The following is a 19,895-nucleotide window of genomic DNA, read 5'->3' as shown; positions in this document are numbered from 1 at the left end:
TCAGACATGCGTTACGGTTTCAAGGGTGGGACAACCCTTGTACTCATACAATTAAGGCAGGTGCCCAAATTCACATTATGATATCAATGGGCTCTGGATTTATCATCAGATGTTTAAATATGGAATTAAAATAAACTAATTCCGAAATATTAGAACTGTTAAAAATGATATAACGTCGTCCCATTTTAAGATTGCCATAGTCGAATCACAAATAAGGGACCTCCTATTTCCTCGTGTCAATCTGTAGATAGGTACGTATGTCGCAGCAATTTTTTCTTTGGACGTATTCCAAAAAAAAAAACGGTACGCAATAATGATTCGTAAACATTAAACTGAAATGAAAAGTTGGGGGATTAATTCTCGGAACTAGGGAGCTTTTTAAGCTTGTCAATTGTTAATTGGGTTCGTAAACGTAAATAAATAGATACTACATATTACCATTTTGACTTTGAACCCGTAAAGACACCGTGAGATGACATTATATCTCAACGGTGGTACATTGATTGGGGACCAAAGTCAAAATCCCACAGACAATCTGAAGTAAGGCCAAAAAGCCCAAGTTAATTTTGAATGTAAAAAAACACAGCTTCAAAAATACTGGGGCATTATTGACATGACGACAGTGATTATATTAGCTATAAGCAAAAAACCACGGTCCGACTCCATAACGTTTTTTTTTTTCTTTCTATTTTAAGTATTTTTAGATATATTATATACCATGCAGAATATTTTAATTTGAAATTAATTCGAATGCCGTGCTAGAATGTGGCACATAAACTTGGCGAGGTTGTTAATAATATCATTTATAAATATTATCTTAAACGCTATATCGGACTAGGAATGCATCTTAGATTTAAGTGGTTTATTCGGTAAAATTAATCTAAATTCCAGTTCTATGTCGGAATTTTTTAAGAGAAAATTATACTTACATCGTTTAGTACCGTTATTAACTTTTTTTTATAGATCAAGATGAACTGTGATCATTATTCTCAATCGGAATTATAGAAATTGCGAACAATACATCGATGTAGTGCGGAACAGCAACACAACATAATGATAACTTCATGTTTTTAAGGGAAAACTTTAAAACCGTTATGAATTGAAACTCGATGAAAAGAAAAGACAAAGATAACATTGGGCAAACATAAGACATGCTTATAATTTAGCCTACGCGAGAATGAGTAATTAATTCTTGTGAAGGTTAAGCCCCTCAGCCCAAAAATTAATCTTCTTCTTGGTCATTCCCTCATTACTGAGGATCGCGACCACACGTATGTTAGTCCATCTAGGAACATCGGTCCGTTGCAAGGTGGACCGGACAGCCTGATGGATGCTGCCTTTTTTTTCCTACCTAAGCTGAGCTGAGCCTTGAGAGGCTATTTCAGCGTAAACTTAATTAGTAGGTGAGCTTACGGGGCTCGAACCTGACGACGTTGCTAACACGAGCCCTAACAAGAGCCGTGCTTCGCAGAATCTACCATCGGATCGGAAACGCGACCCACTGAGAAGAACCGGCGAGAAACTCAGTGGACTGTGTCTGCCCGGTTAATTTACTCGTCGAGCCCTTCGTCGCAAGCGACGGGTTCGACGAGAACGACGGCCGGTGCTTGAGATACCTAAAAGCACCGTTAGTGGAACAGGAGGATCCGAAATGACGTGTTTTGGACGACGTCGACTGCTTTCCATTCTGTCCGCAGGATCGGGAATGTAGTTACCGGCGGCCACGATGAGAGGGTTCTCGTGTCGTGCCGCTTTGTCGAAGTGACGCAGATGCTGCCTCCAACTGTCTTCTTTACAATGTCCGACAGTCTTGTTGGTTCCCTGCTTTTGGATCGTTTCCGCTCCATTTGATCAAGAATGGGAAGCTTTTCCAGACTATGCCTTGGAGGCCGCATCGCAGGTGGAGAGCCGCCTTGCTTTAGCTTGCGAGAGAACGAGACAGAATGGTTTTGAAAGTTTCTCCTTTTTCCCTAGCTAATCGTTGGTAACTTAAGGGGCTATTCCAACTACTCGCGGATCGGTAAGTGAGCTCACAGGCTCAAACTCAGAGTTTGCTATCACTGGCCCTAGCTAGAACAGTGCTTCGCAGAATCTACCACCGGATCGGAATCGCGACCCACCTAGAAAATCCGCCGAGAAATTCAGTGGTTTTCTTCATTTCAAATGCGTAAACTGTGTACATATCTTCTTTATTGTATGTGAATAGATGAGCTTATTCTGACCTATTGAAGCTGGAAAGGCTTCTAGGTTACCAGTTATTCGTTATTTATAAAAAAAGACAGTATATTGTACAAAAAACTACAAATACGACAAAAAATACAGTGACTACTACTAGAATATTCGAGGTCCATCCAAAGAAGGTGGGTTAAATAGAAAAGTTGCAGTAGAAGTAGTGATGCCAAATTAACCCAGTTTAATATGCTTAGAAAAATAACAAAATTCGCTAGCTTCATTTCAATACAGTTTCATTAATCGTTCAAAGAAATGAAAGCCAATTCTCATAAATCACTCGAATATAATTTCTTATTAAAAAAAAAAAAGACATTCATTAGAACGCGGACCAACAATAATATTCATAATTTTATTATGACATAATAATTTAAGCCGGTTAGATACGCGTCCAATTTTATTTGAGATAACGATGACACGAAATGTGTATCAGATGATTTGTTTATAAACAGAACTCTGAATGATTTTACCGGGGTCGGTGTAAAAGTGAATTTATTATCGTTTTGTGAATGAACGAAACTGGCTCGCTCGGGTTTTGTTTGAGTTTCGTATAAATCTTTATTGTTACGTACGTTTTCATTCATTGCAAAGTTTCGATGTTGTTTGTATTAATACGAATTGCCGCTTCAAAACATTGTGCGGCCTCATTAGCTAAAGTTTTAGCTGGGAATGATCATCGCGATGTCTTTCGACTCGACACTAAACATGATCGACGCTGATATGGTTCAGTAGGTATTCGTTCATTATTAATAACCTTAATTACCAATACTGGGTGCATTCGAGGTTTTTGAATATCGCATTAGGGGAAACGAAAATTTATACATAACGAGTTGAAATTATAAGTTCGTACACTATTATGATTCTATTGTCAAAGACTATTATAGTTCTATAATCACCACAGATGTCGCCAAGAGTACACTATAACAAATATTAATAAAGACAAACAATATTTATTCTATTCTCAATTTGCCCACAGACTATAAGCAATCTATATATTAATACGCGAAGCAAAAACTTTGTATCCCTTTTTACGAAAATTGCGCGGACGGAGGAGTATGAAATTTTCCACACTTATAGAGAATACAGAGAAGAAGAGCACAATGCTAATATTTTTTTAAAATAATGCATAAAAGATACAGTAAATCAACAAAGAAAACATTACACACACTACATACCATGTATTTGACGAACACACGCATGCATACTATTTATTGTCAAACTTTTGTTCTTGACGTCTGTTGTCAAATTGAGAATAGATTAAATATTGTTTGTCTTTGTTAATATTTTTTATACTGTAGTCTTGGCGAAATTTGTGATTGTAGAAGTATAAAATACAATCATAATAGAGTACAAACTTACAATTCCAATTAATTATAGTCGAATTTCGACTACTACGGGACCTCTAGTAAGAAAAGTTTGACAATAAACAAATAGTATGCATGCGGGTGTATCAAATACATGGTAGTGTGTGTAATGTTTTTATTTTTGATTTAATGTATTTTTTATGCATAATTTAAAAAAAAATATTCTGCACTCCTTCTCCATATTTTCCATAAGTGTGGGAAATTTCATACTTCTCCGTCCGCGCAATTTTCGTAAAAAGGGGTTCAAAGTTGTTTGCTTCATGTATTAATATATAGATTCTGTTGCTGTCTCCACAAACCGCAAAATTAGAAACCGATGTTTTACTGGTATTTGCTGCTATAATTGAAATAACCTTTGGCACTAGTGATAGAAGCTACTAACAGTAGTAATTCAGAAGGGACTATAAGTCATCGTAGTTCGGCCATCTCCCTGATCAATTATCAGATGCGAATCTCTGACCCTAACTTGTACGCTAATAAACTCTAATAAAAAGCACGACTCACCCATTCTCGTCTTTAATCTTCTTCTTTCTGCCTCTCTTCTTGGGCTGGTTGAGCAGCATTTGCTGGGGGTGCATCATGTGCGGATGGTGATCAGGATGCATCTGTTGCAGGTGATGCTGGGGTTGCTGGAGCATCGCGCACATCGTTTCTTCTTCGACGAACGAGTACGGATCTTCGCACTCTCTCTTGATGCCTGTTCGTTTAACATAGTTTTTATCTTTTTGTTACATACACTATGCACTTAAATAAATACACCTGAAGATATTTACAGCCAAGCAACAGGGCCGCATTAAGGCTTGAGTTAGAAGTCTTAATTATATTGTAATAACGACCCTCCTATCTATCCTTCAAACCGAGATATATGACTGCGGTAGAAATTGTCAGGACAGTTTGGAGGCATAACCTACTCATATAACATCATTATTGTATTGTAGTATCACTTCCGTTCGAATCCCAGGCGGGTACCAATTTTTCTAATGAAATACGTACTCGACAAATGTTCACGATTGACTTCCACGGTGAAGGAATAACATCGTGTAATAAAACTCGAATCCGCAAAATTATAATTTGCGTAATTACAGGTGACAGGACCTCTTGCGCGTCCGCATGGGTAGATAACATCACCCTGCTGCCTGTTTCAGCAGTTAAGCAGTAATGCGATTCGGTTCGCTGTGAGCTAATCTAGGTGGATTAGGATTGGGAGAATTAGGTTTTTTTTTATTGCTTAGATGGGTGGACGAGCTCACAGCCCACCTGGTGTTAAGTGGTAACTGGAACCCATAGACATCCACAACGTAAATGCGCCACCCACCTTGAGATATAAGTTCTAAGGTCTCACGTATAGTTACAACGGCTGCCCCACCCTTCAAACCGAAACGCATTACTGCTTCACGGCAGAAATAGGCAGGGTGATGGTACCCACCCGCGCGGACTCACAAGAGGTCCTACCACCAGTATTATTATTATTATTATTTATTTATATTTATTTAAAATCTTATTAATTACATAATATTTTTTTAAAAAGATATTAAATATACAATTTTTAAAAAATACTACATAACAATAGATTGCCGCTGATGGCGGTGTCTACGACACAAGCCACCAGTGGTTAGGACTCCAGAGTGAGAAACCTCCTCACAATGCGTGCAGTATCGAGGATAACTGCTTTCTGTATTAGGCCCTTAACCCAGCTGGATAACGAAAGTTTCTTAAGATGTTGATCGAAACTTTTTGTTTTTGTTTTTTTCTTGCCTTTGTAGGCAGACGGGTATGCGGCCCACCTGATGGTGAGTGGTTACCGTCGCCCATGGACTTCAGCAATGCAAGGGGCAGAGCCAAGTCGCTGCCTACCGCTTTCGCTATCAAGCCGTGTACCGATACAACTATTGGAACAATGATGGTTGAATCAACATGCCACATGGCGGTAGTCTCGTGGGCCAGGTCTAAATATTTTATTATTATTATTATTATTAAAGAATGGTATTCATCAAATATTATATTTAGATTATTAATTTGCTATTCACAAACGATCATCATTATCCTGCCCTTCTCACAGTTACCTGGGGTCGGCGCAACATGTTTCCTCCTTCCATACTCTTCTATCATATACAATTTCTTTTATCATTATGCTATTCACAAACTATGAACCTGTCGAAATTTCTAGATGGCAATTTTATTACAAAATTTATTTAAATACACTGTATAAGTAGTAACAGACTTACCATTATAAATATCGTCGTCGCGTTTTTGCGGTGGCGCGTACTGGGGATGCGGCTGGTGGGGCTGGTGCTGATGGGCTTGGTGGTGCTGGCTCATGTCGTACGGCATGTCATCACGTTTGAACGAATAGGGCTCGTTGTATTTAGGGAAGGGGAAGTATTGCGGCTCAGGCTGGGCCAGGGGCGGAGCTGGCTGCTCGAAGTGCCTGTGGACGTTATGCTTGGGTAAATACGTTTTCTACTATCATTCATTTATACATATTTCATAGCTTAGACGGGTGAACGAGTACACGTGCCACCCGGTGTTAAGTGCTTAGAGAAGTCGACAATGTCGAATTCTCAAATGTGCCGGTCATCGCTCTCGTCGAACCCGTCGCTCGAGACGTAGGGCTCGGCAAGTAAATTAACCCACAGACACTACCCGCTAAGTTCCACGCCGGATCTTCTCAATGGGTCGCGTTTCCGATGCGGTAGTAGATTCTGTGAAGCACTGCTCTTGTTAGTGTTAGCAACGTCTTTAGGTTTGAGCTTTGTGAGCTCACTACTGGTTCGGTTACGCTGACATAGCCTCTCAAGGCTGCCAGCAAAAAATAAATAAAAAAAAACTCAAATGTGTTTGTTGCTTTTTACGACACCACACACCACAGTCAATAATGAACCACTTGTATTTATTTCGAAACAATTACTTTATCTCACGCATCGATTTAAAGCACTATCTTTGAGAAAAGCAAAGTCGAAAGTGCAACGACTTTGCTGCGTGAATCACAAAATCAAGAACACACTTTGGCGTTCCTTATACGAGTCAAAATTGCAGCATGCCCAACACCATATTATTATTATTATTATTTATGTAATCCATGCCATTATTATGCTTATACTTTGAAACAGACAGGTGAACGATCTGGAGTGAGGACTGGAGCTTATCTTATCTGAACGAGAGGCTGGGTATATATTTGCTTGACATTTCGACCCTTGTCACCGGATCTTCTCAGTGGGTCGAGATTCAGCGAAGCGGTGCTCTTGCTAGGACAGATGTTAGCAAGCTCTCCCAGGCAGGGCCCCATGAGCTCGCCCACCAGTCATGGTGAAACCTGAATAGCTCTCGAGGCTACTGGCATATAGGAAGACCAAAAAACCCTTGAGAACTTTTGTGCCATTCTCCAACCTTTTAGTCTGCATCTCCAAACAACGCTTACATTCGTATTGAAGTTATCCTTTTTAGGCCATCGCATCTAAGAAATATGTGGTGCATAGTTCCTACTTCTGCCAGACAGTGCAAGTCGCATCAACAGCGTTCACTTTCCGTACTTATTCTCCAGTGCAAAATGACTCGGCTAACTTCTCCCCAGGATTTCCCTGTATTAGTTCCATTTCGGAAGCCAAGTGAAAAGCGCTTTGTCTGCATTGATATTAGGGTTATTTTTATTTAGTTCGTTACAGAGGCTTACATTTTGTACTAGATCCCGCAAACTGACGGAAATTTGACGGATCATTCATCTCATTCTATCTAACATGATAAAAACGAGACAAAACAGCCCGAACTGGTACGGGAATAAATGCTACTCAAGAGCTAAAGGTGCGGACAGCGCATTTTGTTTCATTCGAATGAATTAGCATAGTTAATAGTTAATTTAGCATAAAATATACGTTACAAAGATAGACAAGCTCGAATGCAAATTGGGAAAAAAGTAAAAACAATTAAAAAAAAACTGAAGTGCAATTTACGAATTAAATTAATTTAATATTATTTTAAGTTAGAGAGGTACAATTTAAGGGACATTTTAATCGAGAGCACACGTTTTACCTGTAGGGTTCTGGCTCAGGTTGCGGGTACCGCATCATTGGTTCGTAGGGCGGGTCGGGCGGCGGGGAAGGTTCGGCCGGCGGCGCGGGCGAACCCTCCGCGCTGGAGGGCTTCCGGCGCGCCGCCTCGCCGCTGTTACTCGTCTCGTACCCGTCGTCCTGGCTCTCGGGCGGTTTGGGCTTATCATCGCCCTCCTCCCTGCCATATAATCGAAAATGTTACGAAGCCAATACAACAAAACTTATGCGATCCCGATGACCTAGGTAGAAGAGCTACGCTAATGTTTTAAACTCTCCCTAATTCCTATTTTGAGTGGCAAGTTTTAAGCCGGCACGCTATAATGTCAATTCTGTTTCTGCCACAAAGCAATCAAGTATTTCGGTTTGAAGGCTAGTTAGTCATTCCAATCTCACTGAGCCTTCGAACTCATTTTCAATTTGGCGCCCAAATATGACTTCGAAGGTGACTGTTTAAAATTGGAGAGCCTACGTTCATAACAACAACTAGTAAAAACTTAGCATTCGCGAATGGCCCATTCTCGTAATGAAACTACCACCTCAAATCTAAAGTACACGGCGACATTCACTTTGGTCACATGTAATTCACACGTAAATCGAATGAAAGCTGAATAAAAAAGCATGAAAGTATTACGTACGAGGACCCGAATCTTCTAAGCACTTAAGATAATAAATAACCCCACAACCTTCGCACCGAATTTTACAACATCTATCTGTAATCCGAGAGGAGGTAATGTCATGCGGCGTATAATATTTAAGTGTTTCGTAAATGGCAACATCAGTGCATCGAAAACAAAAATTTATTCACGTAATTAGCATAAAGAATCACCTACGCGTAACAAATCACAGTCGATTCGGCCACCGGACCCATTCAAATTAATGATGACCGGGCGTAAGCACTTGATTAATTCAAGTTCGGATCGTTTCTAAAACATTAAAAAAAAGCCGCGATCGCCGCAGCCAAAATAAAAAGGAAACATTAAAAATATATTATAAACTTTAATTATGTCATCAATAAAAATTTATTACATCACCATTAAAAGTTAAAAGCATTCGAATCACTTTAACGTATCCACGTTAAAACAATATTCACGCTCGATATTAATGTAGCGTATGTGAATTAATTGCGGACATTAAATCGATTGATCGCAGACACAAAATCGGTAGTTCGGTCACACAATAATATATCGATTATAAAAATGTAGCTCGTTAATTTCGAAATGAGATCAGCTGATCGTGTCATTGTGTGACGTGATGTCGTGCAATAAACACAAAACACGGACGACGGACGATCCATTCATAAAACTGTACTTAAATTATTATAAGTTACCGTTGTCGGCGCTCGTAGTAAACAAAACGGGGATCTATTAATATTGGACTATTGTGTAATGTTGTTTTACATTGTCGCCGTGTCCGCGAGTGATTCTTTTTTGTTTTGTTATGATCGGTACGAATGTAAACAAATGACCAGACATCGTAAAGCAATAAAATTTATATTGCCTACGTTGACCGATCGCTGACTACAATAAACGTTTTTTGTTTTTTTTTTCATCTTCGATTGTTCATATTTATGAGTTTACGAGGTTGCGTAGTAAGCTTCGGTTTTTTTGTTCTACCTTTGCTGATAGCCTTGAGAGGCTATTTCAGCTTCGCCCTAACGTTTGTAGGTGAGCTCGCGGGGCTCAGACCGGAGTGATGCTAACACTGACCCTAGCAAGAGCAGTGCTTCGTAGAATCTACCACCGGATCGGAAACGCGACCCACTGAGAAGATCCGGCGAGAAACTCAGTGGGCTAATCGGAGTATGAAACGAACAAATCTGTTGAATGTTTAAATCAAATAACACAAGTCTAAGGGAATCTAGATGGACATTTATTTTACAATGCGGTTTTATTCAGAGTTAAATAATATGTACTTTGCACATAGTATAATCTTAAATAGATTTTATTTCGTTGAAGCAGACACGCGGACCGCCTAGACAACAATACCAGGGAAACAGTTCGGGCGATGTCTACAGCTGTCTCTTTTCAAACCTTATTGGAAGAGCTACACATCTTATCACTATGCAGAAATTCGTTCCAGAGTCGAAGTACCTACGTAGCGATCATGACGACTTAAAACGGACTGTCGATAAGCGCGGCCGTTCCAAGTGGTAGGGATGAGTTGGCCTCCAGTGGCGGACGGTGCTAGTGTAAAGATGACTAGGTCATTCCAAACAATTCTTCAGAGCCCTGCCTCTCCACATATACTACAAGACACAGAGAGCACTAGTGTCTTCGTACAATCAGAGAATGGAAGCCAATACCAATTTGGAATTCAGAGTAAATTGCAAAGAGCCTTGTGCCCTTCTAAAGATACACCTGTTATGTATTTGTCGGAGCATCAGTGGAAATAGCTTTAATTTATTAGGTTGGAAACGTCAGGTTAATTACCTGGGTGGAATCGGAGATGGCGCTGGGATCGTATTTTTTATGGGTACACTTGTTATTGACTCCTTTATATACAATAACCTACGTCAAGTGTCAGTTAATCTGTTGATGACGTCCGACATTTGAAAGGTTAGTCTATGACGGTTGGATGACTAGACACTAGACAGAAATTTTAGAGGGAAGGCATTCTCTTTGGAGGCACCGTTGTGATCGCACGTATCTCTGAGATCACCGCGTTTCTAGGCTGCAATTATTTAAATGTGTTCCTATTTCGAATCTAATCTAAAAAATGATTGACTACGACACGTCTGATGATCGGGAGGAGCTCAACCCGACATATTCATATTATAAAGTTATTCGAATTAATGAAATAAGTAGGTAGATAACAATCGTGTCGTAACACAGTGCTAATATAAATAAAAGCGTATTATAAAGTTGTTACTATACTTGAGACTTTAGAACTTATATCTCCAGGTGGGTGGCGCATTTACGTTGTACATGTCTATGGGTTTCGCTAACCACTTAACACCAGGTGGGCTGTGAGCTCGTCCAACCATCTAAGCAATAAAAAAATAAATAAGATTTATAAAAGATCTTTTTTTTTTTATTGCACAAAAGGTCCTACCGCCAGTAAATCGTATAATTTGCGATAGGAAGAACCCCGCGTGACCTTTTTATTATACTCTCAATACACTACACTCACTCTCGCACGGTCTCATTTTTTTTTTTTTTTTTTATAGCTTAGGTGGGTGGACGAGCTCACAGCCCACCTGGTGTTAAGTGGTTACTGGAGCCCATAGACATCCACAACGTAAATGCGCCACCTACCTTGAGATACAAGTTCTAAGGTCTCAAGTATAGTTACAACGGCTGCCCCACCCTTCAAACCGAAACGCATTACTGCTTCACGGCACTTCATTAGTTCATATTATGTAATAGAAAATGTTTCAAAATTCAAAACAGAGAACATGCTATTGAGAATAACGGAGTGCTTCGTTGGAACGAATGACGTGACGTATAACATTCCACAATAATTTACACCTTTGATATACAAATATCGCAAGCAATCAGTCTGTTAATTAGGTTAAGAGGGTAGTTTCAACCGAACCTGCATGCGCGGGTAGCGTTTTTGGTCACGTGACTAAAACCGAATATACAGTCATACAGAGCTAAGGGTAGCGTTTTTGGTCACGTGACTAAAACCGAATATACAGTCATACAGAGCTAAGTTTTTCAAAGACATTCAAAGATAATTCAACAAATTTTAAGATTGATTATCTTTTAGAATTTTATAAAATATTAAAGAAGAAGAAGAAGAAAACGAGCGTCGTTTATTAGTCAACTGTTTGTGTATAATTTTATCGTGATTGCTATTTATTTAAATTTTTAATTATGCATTTAGCGAAGCGGCGTCTGCAAAGAGCTAATTTGCGGATCGAGCTACTAACAAAGTAATCTTTGTTTATGGGTTTATTAATATATATTATTATATATTTTTTAGTAATATATAAGTATATATATCCACTCGTTACACAAATGACTTATACCGTAATGTTCTAAGATATCGTTGGATATGGCGAAGCGACAGGAAAAAAAGACACGAATAAAACAAAAACTAGTTTAGTGATCTAAGAAAGATAAAAGTCAATTTAACATATTCACGGATTTTATTGCTTGAATTTTAAATGTTTGATGACAATTTGCAACGATCGCGATTTGGAACACAAACTTGTTTCGGAAAATAATGCGCTTTTGAAAATTTATCGTTCCTGTCAGCCAGTGTCAAATTTATTATCTAACATTTCTTTCTAAAATCGCTTTTTATGCACTGAACTGAAATGTTCCCATAAATCGATAAAGATCGGACAAACGATTAGTGAACGATTTAATAAAATAACTTTTACATTAACGACATGTCGTCTCTCCTAAAAATATATATTAGAATCGTTTATTTTTGGCTACCTATACTGATAGCCTTGAGAGGCTATATCAGCGTTACTCTGGCGTGCAGGTGTAGGTGAGCTCTCGGGGCTCAAACCAGGAGGTGTTGCTAACACTGGCCCTAGCAAGAACAGTGCTTCGCAGAATCTATCACCGGATCGGAAACGCTACCCACTGAGAAGATCCGGCGAGAAACTCAGTGGGCTGTGTCTGAGGGTTAATTTGCTGGTCGAACCCGTCGCTTGCTAGGGTTTGTGTTAGCAACGTCGTCAGGTTTGAGCCCCGCGAGCTCACCTACTAGTTAAGGTTACGCTGTAATAGCCTCTCAAAGCTCTCCCTACCTAAGGGAAAAAAAGACGCTATTAAATCTAGGGCGTAATATTTAGGCATACCCTGGTCTATAAGCCATTAATAGTTTTGTAATGCTTGTTCGATTACGTTAGAGCTTTGTTTTTTTTTTTCGGTTAGAGGGCCGAACCTCCTACGAGGTCCCCGCGCAAAAGGGGCGCGCGGGGTATGTGAGACTCTACGATCTGCATGGTGTTGTGAGCAGACCGCGGGCCCTAAGATTTTAGGGCCCACCCACTAAACGACTCAGCTTTTACAAACCCGCAACACTGTTAAGCTATTCATAACAACAACAAAAAGAGTAGATATACTTAATAATTAAATTTCCAACATTTGTATACAGTCTTTTAATTTACATTGAATTTAATTTTTTTATATATAAACTTTTATTACTAGTTACTAATAATAAAAAAAGCTTTTTACGAAAAAAAACCAGACGAGTTTTCCGAAAATAGACTATAAACAAACACGTCGTCGTCTACAATGTGTGTAGACGGCGACGAACTAAAATATACATTTATTATTAGTTAATAAAAATAAAAACGGAGCCATTGATATTATCATGGCGTTATATATTGAAACTTAAAAAAAAACTCATGAATATTAAAACATGCTTATTGCATACATATTTTTCTTATTAATAATTTTGAGACACGTTGTTTTTAAATTTTAATACGGGTTTTTTTTTGTTTACGGATTGTTTTTTAAAATTTAATAATGTTTCGGGTCGTCGTTTACAATTCGACAAACTTCGCAACGCTTGCATCAACATACCGGAATGTGTTAACCTACGCCCACAGTTATTGCTTATCAAGCGAGGTGCGGTCAACTAAGAGAGTTGCTTTGTGACCATTTTGATCACTGTCCAATACAAAAGTGAAACATAATTCTAATAAATAATTTTTTCGCAATAATTCTATGCCAATATAGTGGAGGATTTTAAGTAGGAAAGCGGATCCTGGCATTAGACCGGAAAAAGGCTAGGAAGAAGAAGAATTCTATGCCAATATAATTAACCTCAATTTGACCTAAGCTATAAAACAAAGACTTTTTTTACTTGCTTTGATGGGTGGAAGAGCTCATAGCCAACCTGGTGTTAAGTGGTTACTGGAGCAAATAGACATCTACAACGTAAATGCCGCCACCCGCCGTGAGATACGAGTTCCAAGGCCTCAGTATAGTTACAACGGCTGCCCCACCCTTCAAACCAAAACGCATTATTACTGCTTCACGGCTGAAATAGGCGGGGCGGTGGTACCCACCCGTGCGGACTGACAAGATGTCCTACCACTAGTAAGTAAATATTCCTTAATACTCTTCCGTAATATTCAACTTCGGTGAGTTTAAGAATCTTTCGTAAGTACAGAAAGGAAATATTGAAGTTGAAAAAGCCGACATCGATATAAGACAATCAATAGAATGCATTAATTGAAATTCGACGCGTTAAGTAGAACTCACGGACAATGAGTTAGTTCAATCCTAGTTTTATTCAGGGAAATCATAGGGTCTCCACGCAACGTTTTCATAGACCGTTATATTTACATTTACTACGAGCTCAAATCCTCGGTGAAGTGATTTGGGCATGAGAGATACGATTTAAACATCAATTGCATTAGAATATCTTCTTGTTTTGCCCAAAAATATAGAAAGGACAAGAGCTGACCAACTGTGCTCAAGATAGGATTTAAAATTAAAACATGCCTCAACGGTATTCTTCGATCTGATAATTAAGAGAAACCTAAGTTCAGTAGCCCTACTTTCTATGATTGCCAACACACACAATTATCATCACGCAAGATTATTCTTTTTTTTGCCCTTGTAGGCAGACGAGGATACGGCCCACTTGATGGTGAGTGGTTACCGTCGCCCATGGACTTCAGCAATGCCAGGGGCAGAGCCAAGCCGCTGCCTACCGCTTAATACTCTCCACAAGTCTCGTTTGAAGAAGGACATGTCATTCTGACCATGAGCTTATTTTTGTTTCGGTTCCTCTGATAACTCCAGTGCTATAGGTGAAGTTCTGGGAGATAAAGGTTGCTGCTAATAAAGACGTAATTACAACAGCGACGCAAATAATAATTACTTGATGACGTCACGAAAATAATTGAGGCACTGACCGAAAGTAATTATATACCCTTAATCAAATTCAATATGTAGTCGTGGAATTAATTAGAATTATGAATCATGTGTTTTACATAGCTTTATCCGTCTAAGATTTTAAAGAATGTATATGGATACATTTTAGGGCATAACTATATAACGGAAACATTTAACGGACAGCCCGAACAGCCTCCTGGCCGCGATAGAGTCGCTATTGCTGCCCTATACTGAGGCACTGGAATGAAGTCCATGTTGGCTCAAGACCAGCCGTGGTCAATGTAAAATAAATAAAATGAACTGCTTTTTTTAAGAAAGATTTTGTATTCGGCAGGCAGCGGCTTGGCTCTGCCCCTGGCATTGCTGAAGTCCGTGGGCGACGGTAACCACTCACCATGAGGTGGGCCGTATGCTCGTCTGTCTACAAGGGCAATAAAATATATATATATATATATATATATATATATATATGGAATTTAATTCTGAAATAAAAATTTATTATTATTATTTAAGAGTATATAATATAACAGGAAACCCAACGGCAAGTACTCGCAACTAAAAATAAAACTTAGATCCGAAATAGTTATTCCGAGTAATTACACTGACTGGAACAGTAAAGTGGGTTATTTTTTACATTAAAACCACAGCCGCCAAGCGAGTACGCATAGTCAGTCTGTGTGACAAGGCCACGCTATCTCAGGTGCCATCGGCATACGGCATGCCGGTCTCCAAGGTCGACATGGATGCCCTCACATCCGCAGCTACTACGTTCAGTAACAAAGTTTAGCGCAAAAAATAACGACACGAGAACACAACACACCGAGCTATTAAAAACTTAACTTTAATGAAATCACGATTGATCTCGCTTTTGATCGGTGCAACGTGTTCGAGTAATTTCTCTGGCATTAATGTGAACAGAAACTAGCATTTGATGTGATGGTTGGCAAAATTCGAAGCTTATTTACAAACGAAAAAAAAAAAATCCTCGTCACGTGGAATTGACGTTCAAATGTACTGTATTATATAATAGCTGATACTTCATTCAAAAAGGCTTGCAGTAGTAATAGTTAATAAAACGAATGAGATGACGGTTGAGAAAGAACTACTTTATTGTTTGTTAATTGACTATGGTACACTACTATCCTAGTACATATTTTAATCACTAGATGACGCTAGTATGAATTAAACTATTATTATTTTGGTATTAATAAAAGTATTCTAATAAGGGGGCGTCCATTAATTACGTGAGGTGTTCTAGGGGGGGAGGGGATCAAGCTAAATCTTTCCAAATCTCACTTAGAGGGGAGGGGGGGTCTTTGCAAAAATCACGTAATTATATTTCTCGCAGAAAACGGTGTGGTGAAAAACACTTGGATATATTGGTTCCAGTAGTCACTCTTGAGGCCGTGCACGAGTCTCCATGGATTGAATTAAAATAAATATTTTCTTAATTTTTGTTTGATATTCATTATTTAATTTTATGATTGTGATTTTAAATTACGGTAATATTCACAATTCCTAGTCTTTGCTAGTCTTCAATAAAAGTAATAGAGCAAGTTTTTTTTTTTCTCAATTATCCAACACGTTGACCGTCCAAATAGAAGTTTTGAAGAATCTCGCGTGAGATTAGAGGGGGGGAGGGAGTTGAGAAAAATCTTACGATATCTCACCCAGGGGGGAGAGGGGGTCAAAAAATTCTCAAAAACGCCTCACGTAATTAATGGACGCCCCCTAATTATAGTAACATGTGTTCTCAACACTTATTGCATACTGTAGCTATTTTGTGTTACGTTGGTTTACAGCGATTTCAACAATAAGCAAGCACAGTAAATCGTTCACCGCAGTAAAGTCGGGAAATGCAAAAAAAACTGTTCTTCCGAGTAATTGCCAATGAAAATGGACAGACTTGACTTTCTGTGAAACATGATACCATATATGCTTCCCGTGTGGGCACACAATAGTACCTACTGCCAGTAATTACACAAGTGTTGCATTTTTCGTTGTATGTATGTTGCATATTTCGGCCATATAGTTTAACTTCGAACGAATCTTCGAGATCATCTATTGTAAGAGTTGATTAAACGAATAAAAATTCTGTAACAGTTTAGGTATTTTCTAGAAACTACATTCTTCTCATAAGACAGTTGCATTTTACATCGCGAATAAAACCCCAAAAATAATTTATCATCTCCTAAACTCGATAAGGAATTCGAATTAAATAAAGAATAACGATTGTGGCTTCCTTTTGCGAGGTGAACGCTTTCATTGAAACGCTAAACTGCTATGACTAACCAAAAATTGGTAGACTGTGACATATTTATAGTCACTCTTGTGGTTATAATTTGTATTTTATCTCTAAACTAGAAGACTCACAGTCGCTTAAGTAACATAAAAGCATTTAACGGAAAATTATTCACAAAAAAAAACTAGGTATCTATTAGGTAGGTACGTGTTTGTCTTCAATATGCGAGGCTAAACTTGCAAATTAACGAAAAACCTGAACTTTGCTTTTAAATAATCTAATTTGAATAAATTATTCAGTCCGTTGTTAGGTTCACGCATTTAGCGAATTTTAATTAATTGATGTACGTGAGGAAGCATCGCTTGTGCAGCCATATGTCTGGGAATTTTAACATCACCGTGTAGACTGAAGCCCGGAAAAATTGCGGATTTTGGATAAGTCGTTGCTTTGCATGTCTATATTCTGATTATAAAATTATAATTTCCGTAATCACTGGTGGTAGGACCTCTCGTGAGTGCGCGCGGGTAGGTACCACCACCCTGCCCATTTCTGCCGTGAAGCAGTAATGCGTTTCGGTTTGAAGGGTAGGGCAGCCGTTTTAACTATACTTGAGATCTTACAACTTATATCTCAAGGTGGGTGGCGCATTTGCGTTGTAGATGTCTATGAGCTCCAGTACTCACTTAACACTAGGTGGGCTGTGAGCTCGTCCACCCATCTACGCAAAAAAAAAAAAAAAAATCTATTTTTTTTTTTTCGATCCTTGGAAACTTTCTGTCTCCATGGACCGAAGCCGTCCATCCAGCGTATAATTTATTTATTTTAACTATAATGAAAGAAGCGATTCCATTGTTTTATTTCACATTAATTACTCATAAGTGTATCTATACTAATATTATAAAGAGGAAATATTTGTTTGTTTGTTTGTATTGAATAGGCTCCGAAACTACTCAACCGATTTGAAAAATTCTTTCACTGTTTGGAAGCTACACTATTCCCGAGTGACATAGGCTATAATCTTTTTTGAAAAAAATTAGGGATCCTTACTAAAACTCCAATAATGTAACCCAAGGTGTAAAAAAATTACCTAAAATATTCTTTACATAGCGTGGTGCCCTGCGAAAACTATTGATGATAGAATAAAATAATGTACTACGACTTTGTAGAACACATTATTGTTTACAAAAAGTGTCGCGACAGCATCTGTTTAACCATTATAGTTATGCCGCAATAAGCGTTCTTTTATTTAAAAAAATAAAACAACGTCAAATATCGTTGAAATTTTTGTTAAAGACCCGAGCGGAGCCGGAGCGGGCCGCTAGTATTTGATATTTTTCGAGTATGTATTCACAGACACTTATAAAATTGCGTGGATTCTTGCGTGAGTGATCACGTGAAACGAAAATACAAGAATCGTAGTGATAAGTAAAAATATTAATCTGATTATCTTGATTTTATCTCGGCCATATATGTATGTGCGTGTAAATCGGACGTAATCCTACTATTGAAATCTATTTAATTTCACTCTGTGTATCTTAACATGGTTATTGCACTTAAATAATTAAATTATTTTCGTTTTATGTAAATAAAATGGGAATACATTAAAAGGAATTGCAACTTGCCACAAGAATTTAGGACTGTCATCGGAAAAAAAAAAAACAAGTTTGAGTTTATATTTCGTTAATAATATAAAAACTATGTTGGTGTGTATAATTTGGCCATTCGGCCTCCAAGTATTTAGCCAAATTTCCTCAGTGATTAGTTGATCTTGTGGCTCCCATAGTTAAACTCAATGTTAGTATGGATGCTATCGACTTTGAATATCATGAAATTTCTCAGAAAGCTTAATGGGAAACTTGAACTTTTAAGTACATACTAATGCCTTACTTTATAAGTTTTAGTTAATTTAGGATGTCTATTTCGTTTCTAAATAAAACCGAACGTACTCTGCAAGTATCTATTATTAAGCTGAATTAAATTTTAACTCTCATTGCAAGTATGTTTCCTATTTTAAGTTATGTATCAAAATTCTTGATGTCAGTCATCATTCGTAAGTTTTCAAGCCGTTAATTTTACGTTATCGTTCCAACCTCTGGGTCTACGGAGGGACTTCGGTTCTCTCTGTGTTTTATACCGCATGGTCCATGCTCTGAGGAATTATTCGAGATGATCCCCTCATCTCCTTTTTATCATCGCACTTCTCGCCATCGGAGCAGGGTTCATCCATATTATCTGGAACCGCTGCGTTCATCGACAGTGCGTACCCAAAGATTTTTTTTGCCACGTACCATCCGGCTTTGGAATGAACTCCCCCTCCACGGTGTTTTGCGAGCGCTATGACATGTCTTTCTTCAAACGAGGCTTGCGAAGAGTACTTTATGGTAGGCAGCGGCTTGGCTCTGCCCCTGACATTGCTGACGTCCATGAGCAACGGTGACCACTTACCATCAGGTGGGCCGTATGCTCGTCTGCCTACAAAGGCAATAAAAAAATAAAAATAAAAAAAACTTGAACCCTTCCTTCCAAACACAAAAACGAATACTTTTCTGATTAAGCTTCAACGTGATTCGATTTTAGAACTTACATTACTTACGAATTGTTTACAAAAACACCTCTTCATAGTTAGAACACAAGCTGAACCGCTTAAAACCAGTTTACAAAACACACATACATGTAATTTGTTTCATACAAACTATCATATATAATTATCGACACTGTATACCGCAATGCATTATGCACAAACACGCTGTGGGTACAACTGGTGACCACGTCACCACCAAGAGAAGCCCAAGTACGTCGACCCAGTTAGTCGAGATAACGCTCAGATATTGACTCGATGATTAAAATGTGCTCGTTCCAGTCTGATAAACAAGACTGCCGATACACACGTACTCGTATGCAGAACGCTGCATATCACTATTGTATTAATATATATACACACACATGTGACAAGAATAATAACCCCCCACTCACAATACAGGTCTCCACGATTCAGTCAAGTTCTATATACCTTTAGAACGCTGTATCACAAGAGTTACAGCGGTAGGCAGCGGATTGGCTCTGCCCCTGGCATTGCTGAAGTCCATGGGCGATGGTAACCACTCACCATCAGGTGGGCCGTATGCTCGTCTGCCTACAAGGACAATAAAAAAAAAGTTACGTTGTATATTTTATTCCTTGTGTTTCGGTTTCTAAAAACTGC

At 38.5% G+C, this 19,895-nt stretch overlaps 1 protein-coding gene across 13 annotated transcripts in view; it reads right to left on the bottom strand.

Annotated features, from left to right (window-relative positions):
• The window catches only part of LOC114248693 (Thymine DNA glycosylase), a 66,483-nt gene that overhangs the window by 29,588 nt on the left and 17,000 nt on the right, over window positions 1–19,895 (bottom strand). For all 13 annotated transcript variants that reach the window (XM_089739853.1, XM_028182027.2, XM_028182028.2 and 10 more), the window contains exons 2-4: window positions 7,620–7,817; window positions 5,819–6,021; window positions 4,098–4,290 (exon numbers count right to left, since the gene is read on the bottom strand). In XM_089739853.1, coding sequence (XP_089595979.1) covers window positions 4,098–4,290; window positions 5,819–6,021; window positions 7,620–7,817 — 594 coding nt within the window. The remainder of the gene's footprint in view (window positions 1–4,097; window positions 4,291–5,818; window positions 6,022–7,619; window positions 7,818–19,895) is intronic.

This window comes from Bombyx mandarina, chromosome A1, assembly GCF_030267445.1.
Source record: "Bombyx mandarina strain Sakado chromosome A1, ASM3026744v2".
In the NCBI taxonomy this organism is placed as follows: domain Eukaryota; kingdom Metazoa; phylum Arthropoda; class Insecta; order Lepidoptera; family Bombycidae; genus Bombyx; species Bombyx mandarina.
The sequence above is the reverse complement of the archived record's forward strand: the minus strand, read 5'-3'. Positions and strand labels throughout refer to the sequence as shown.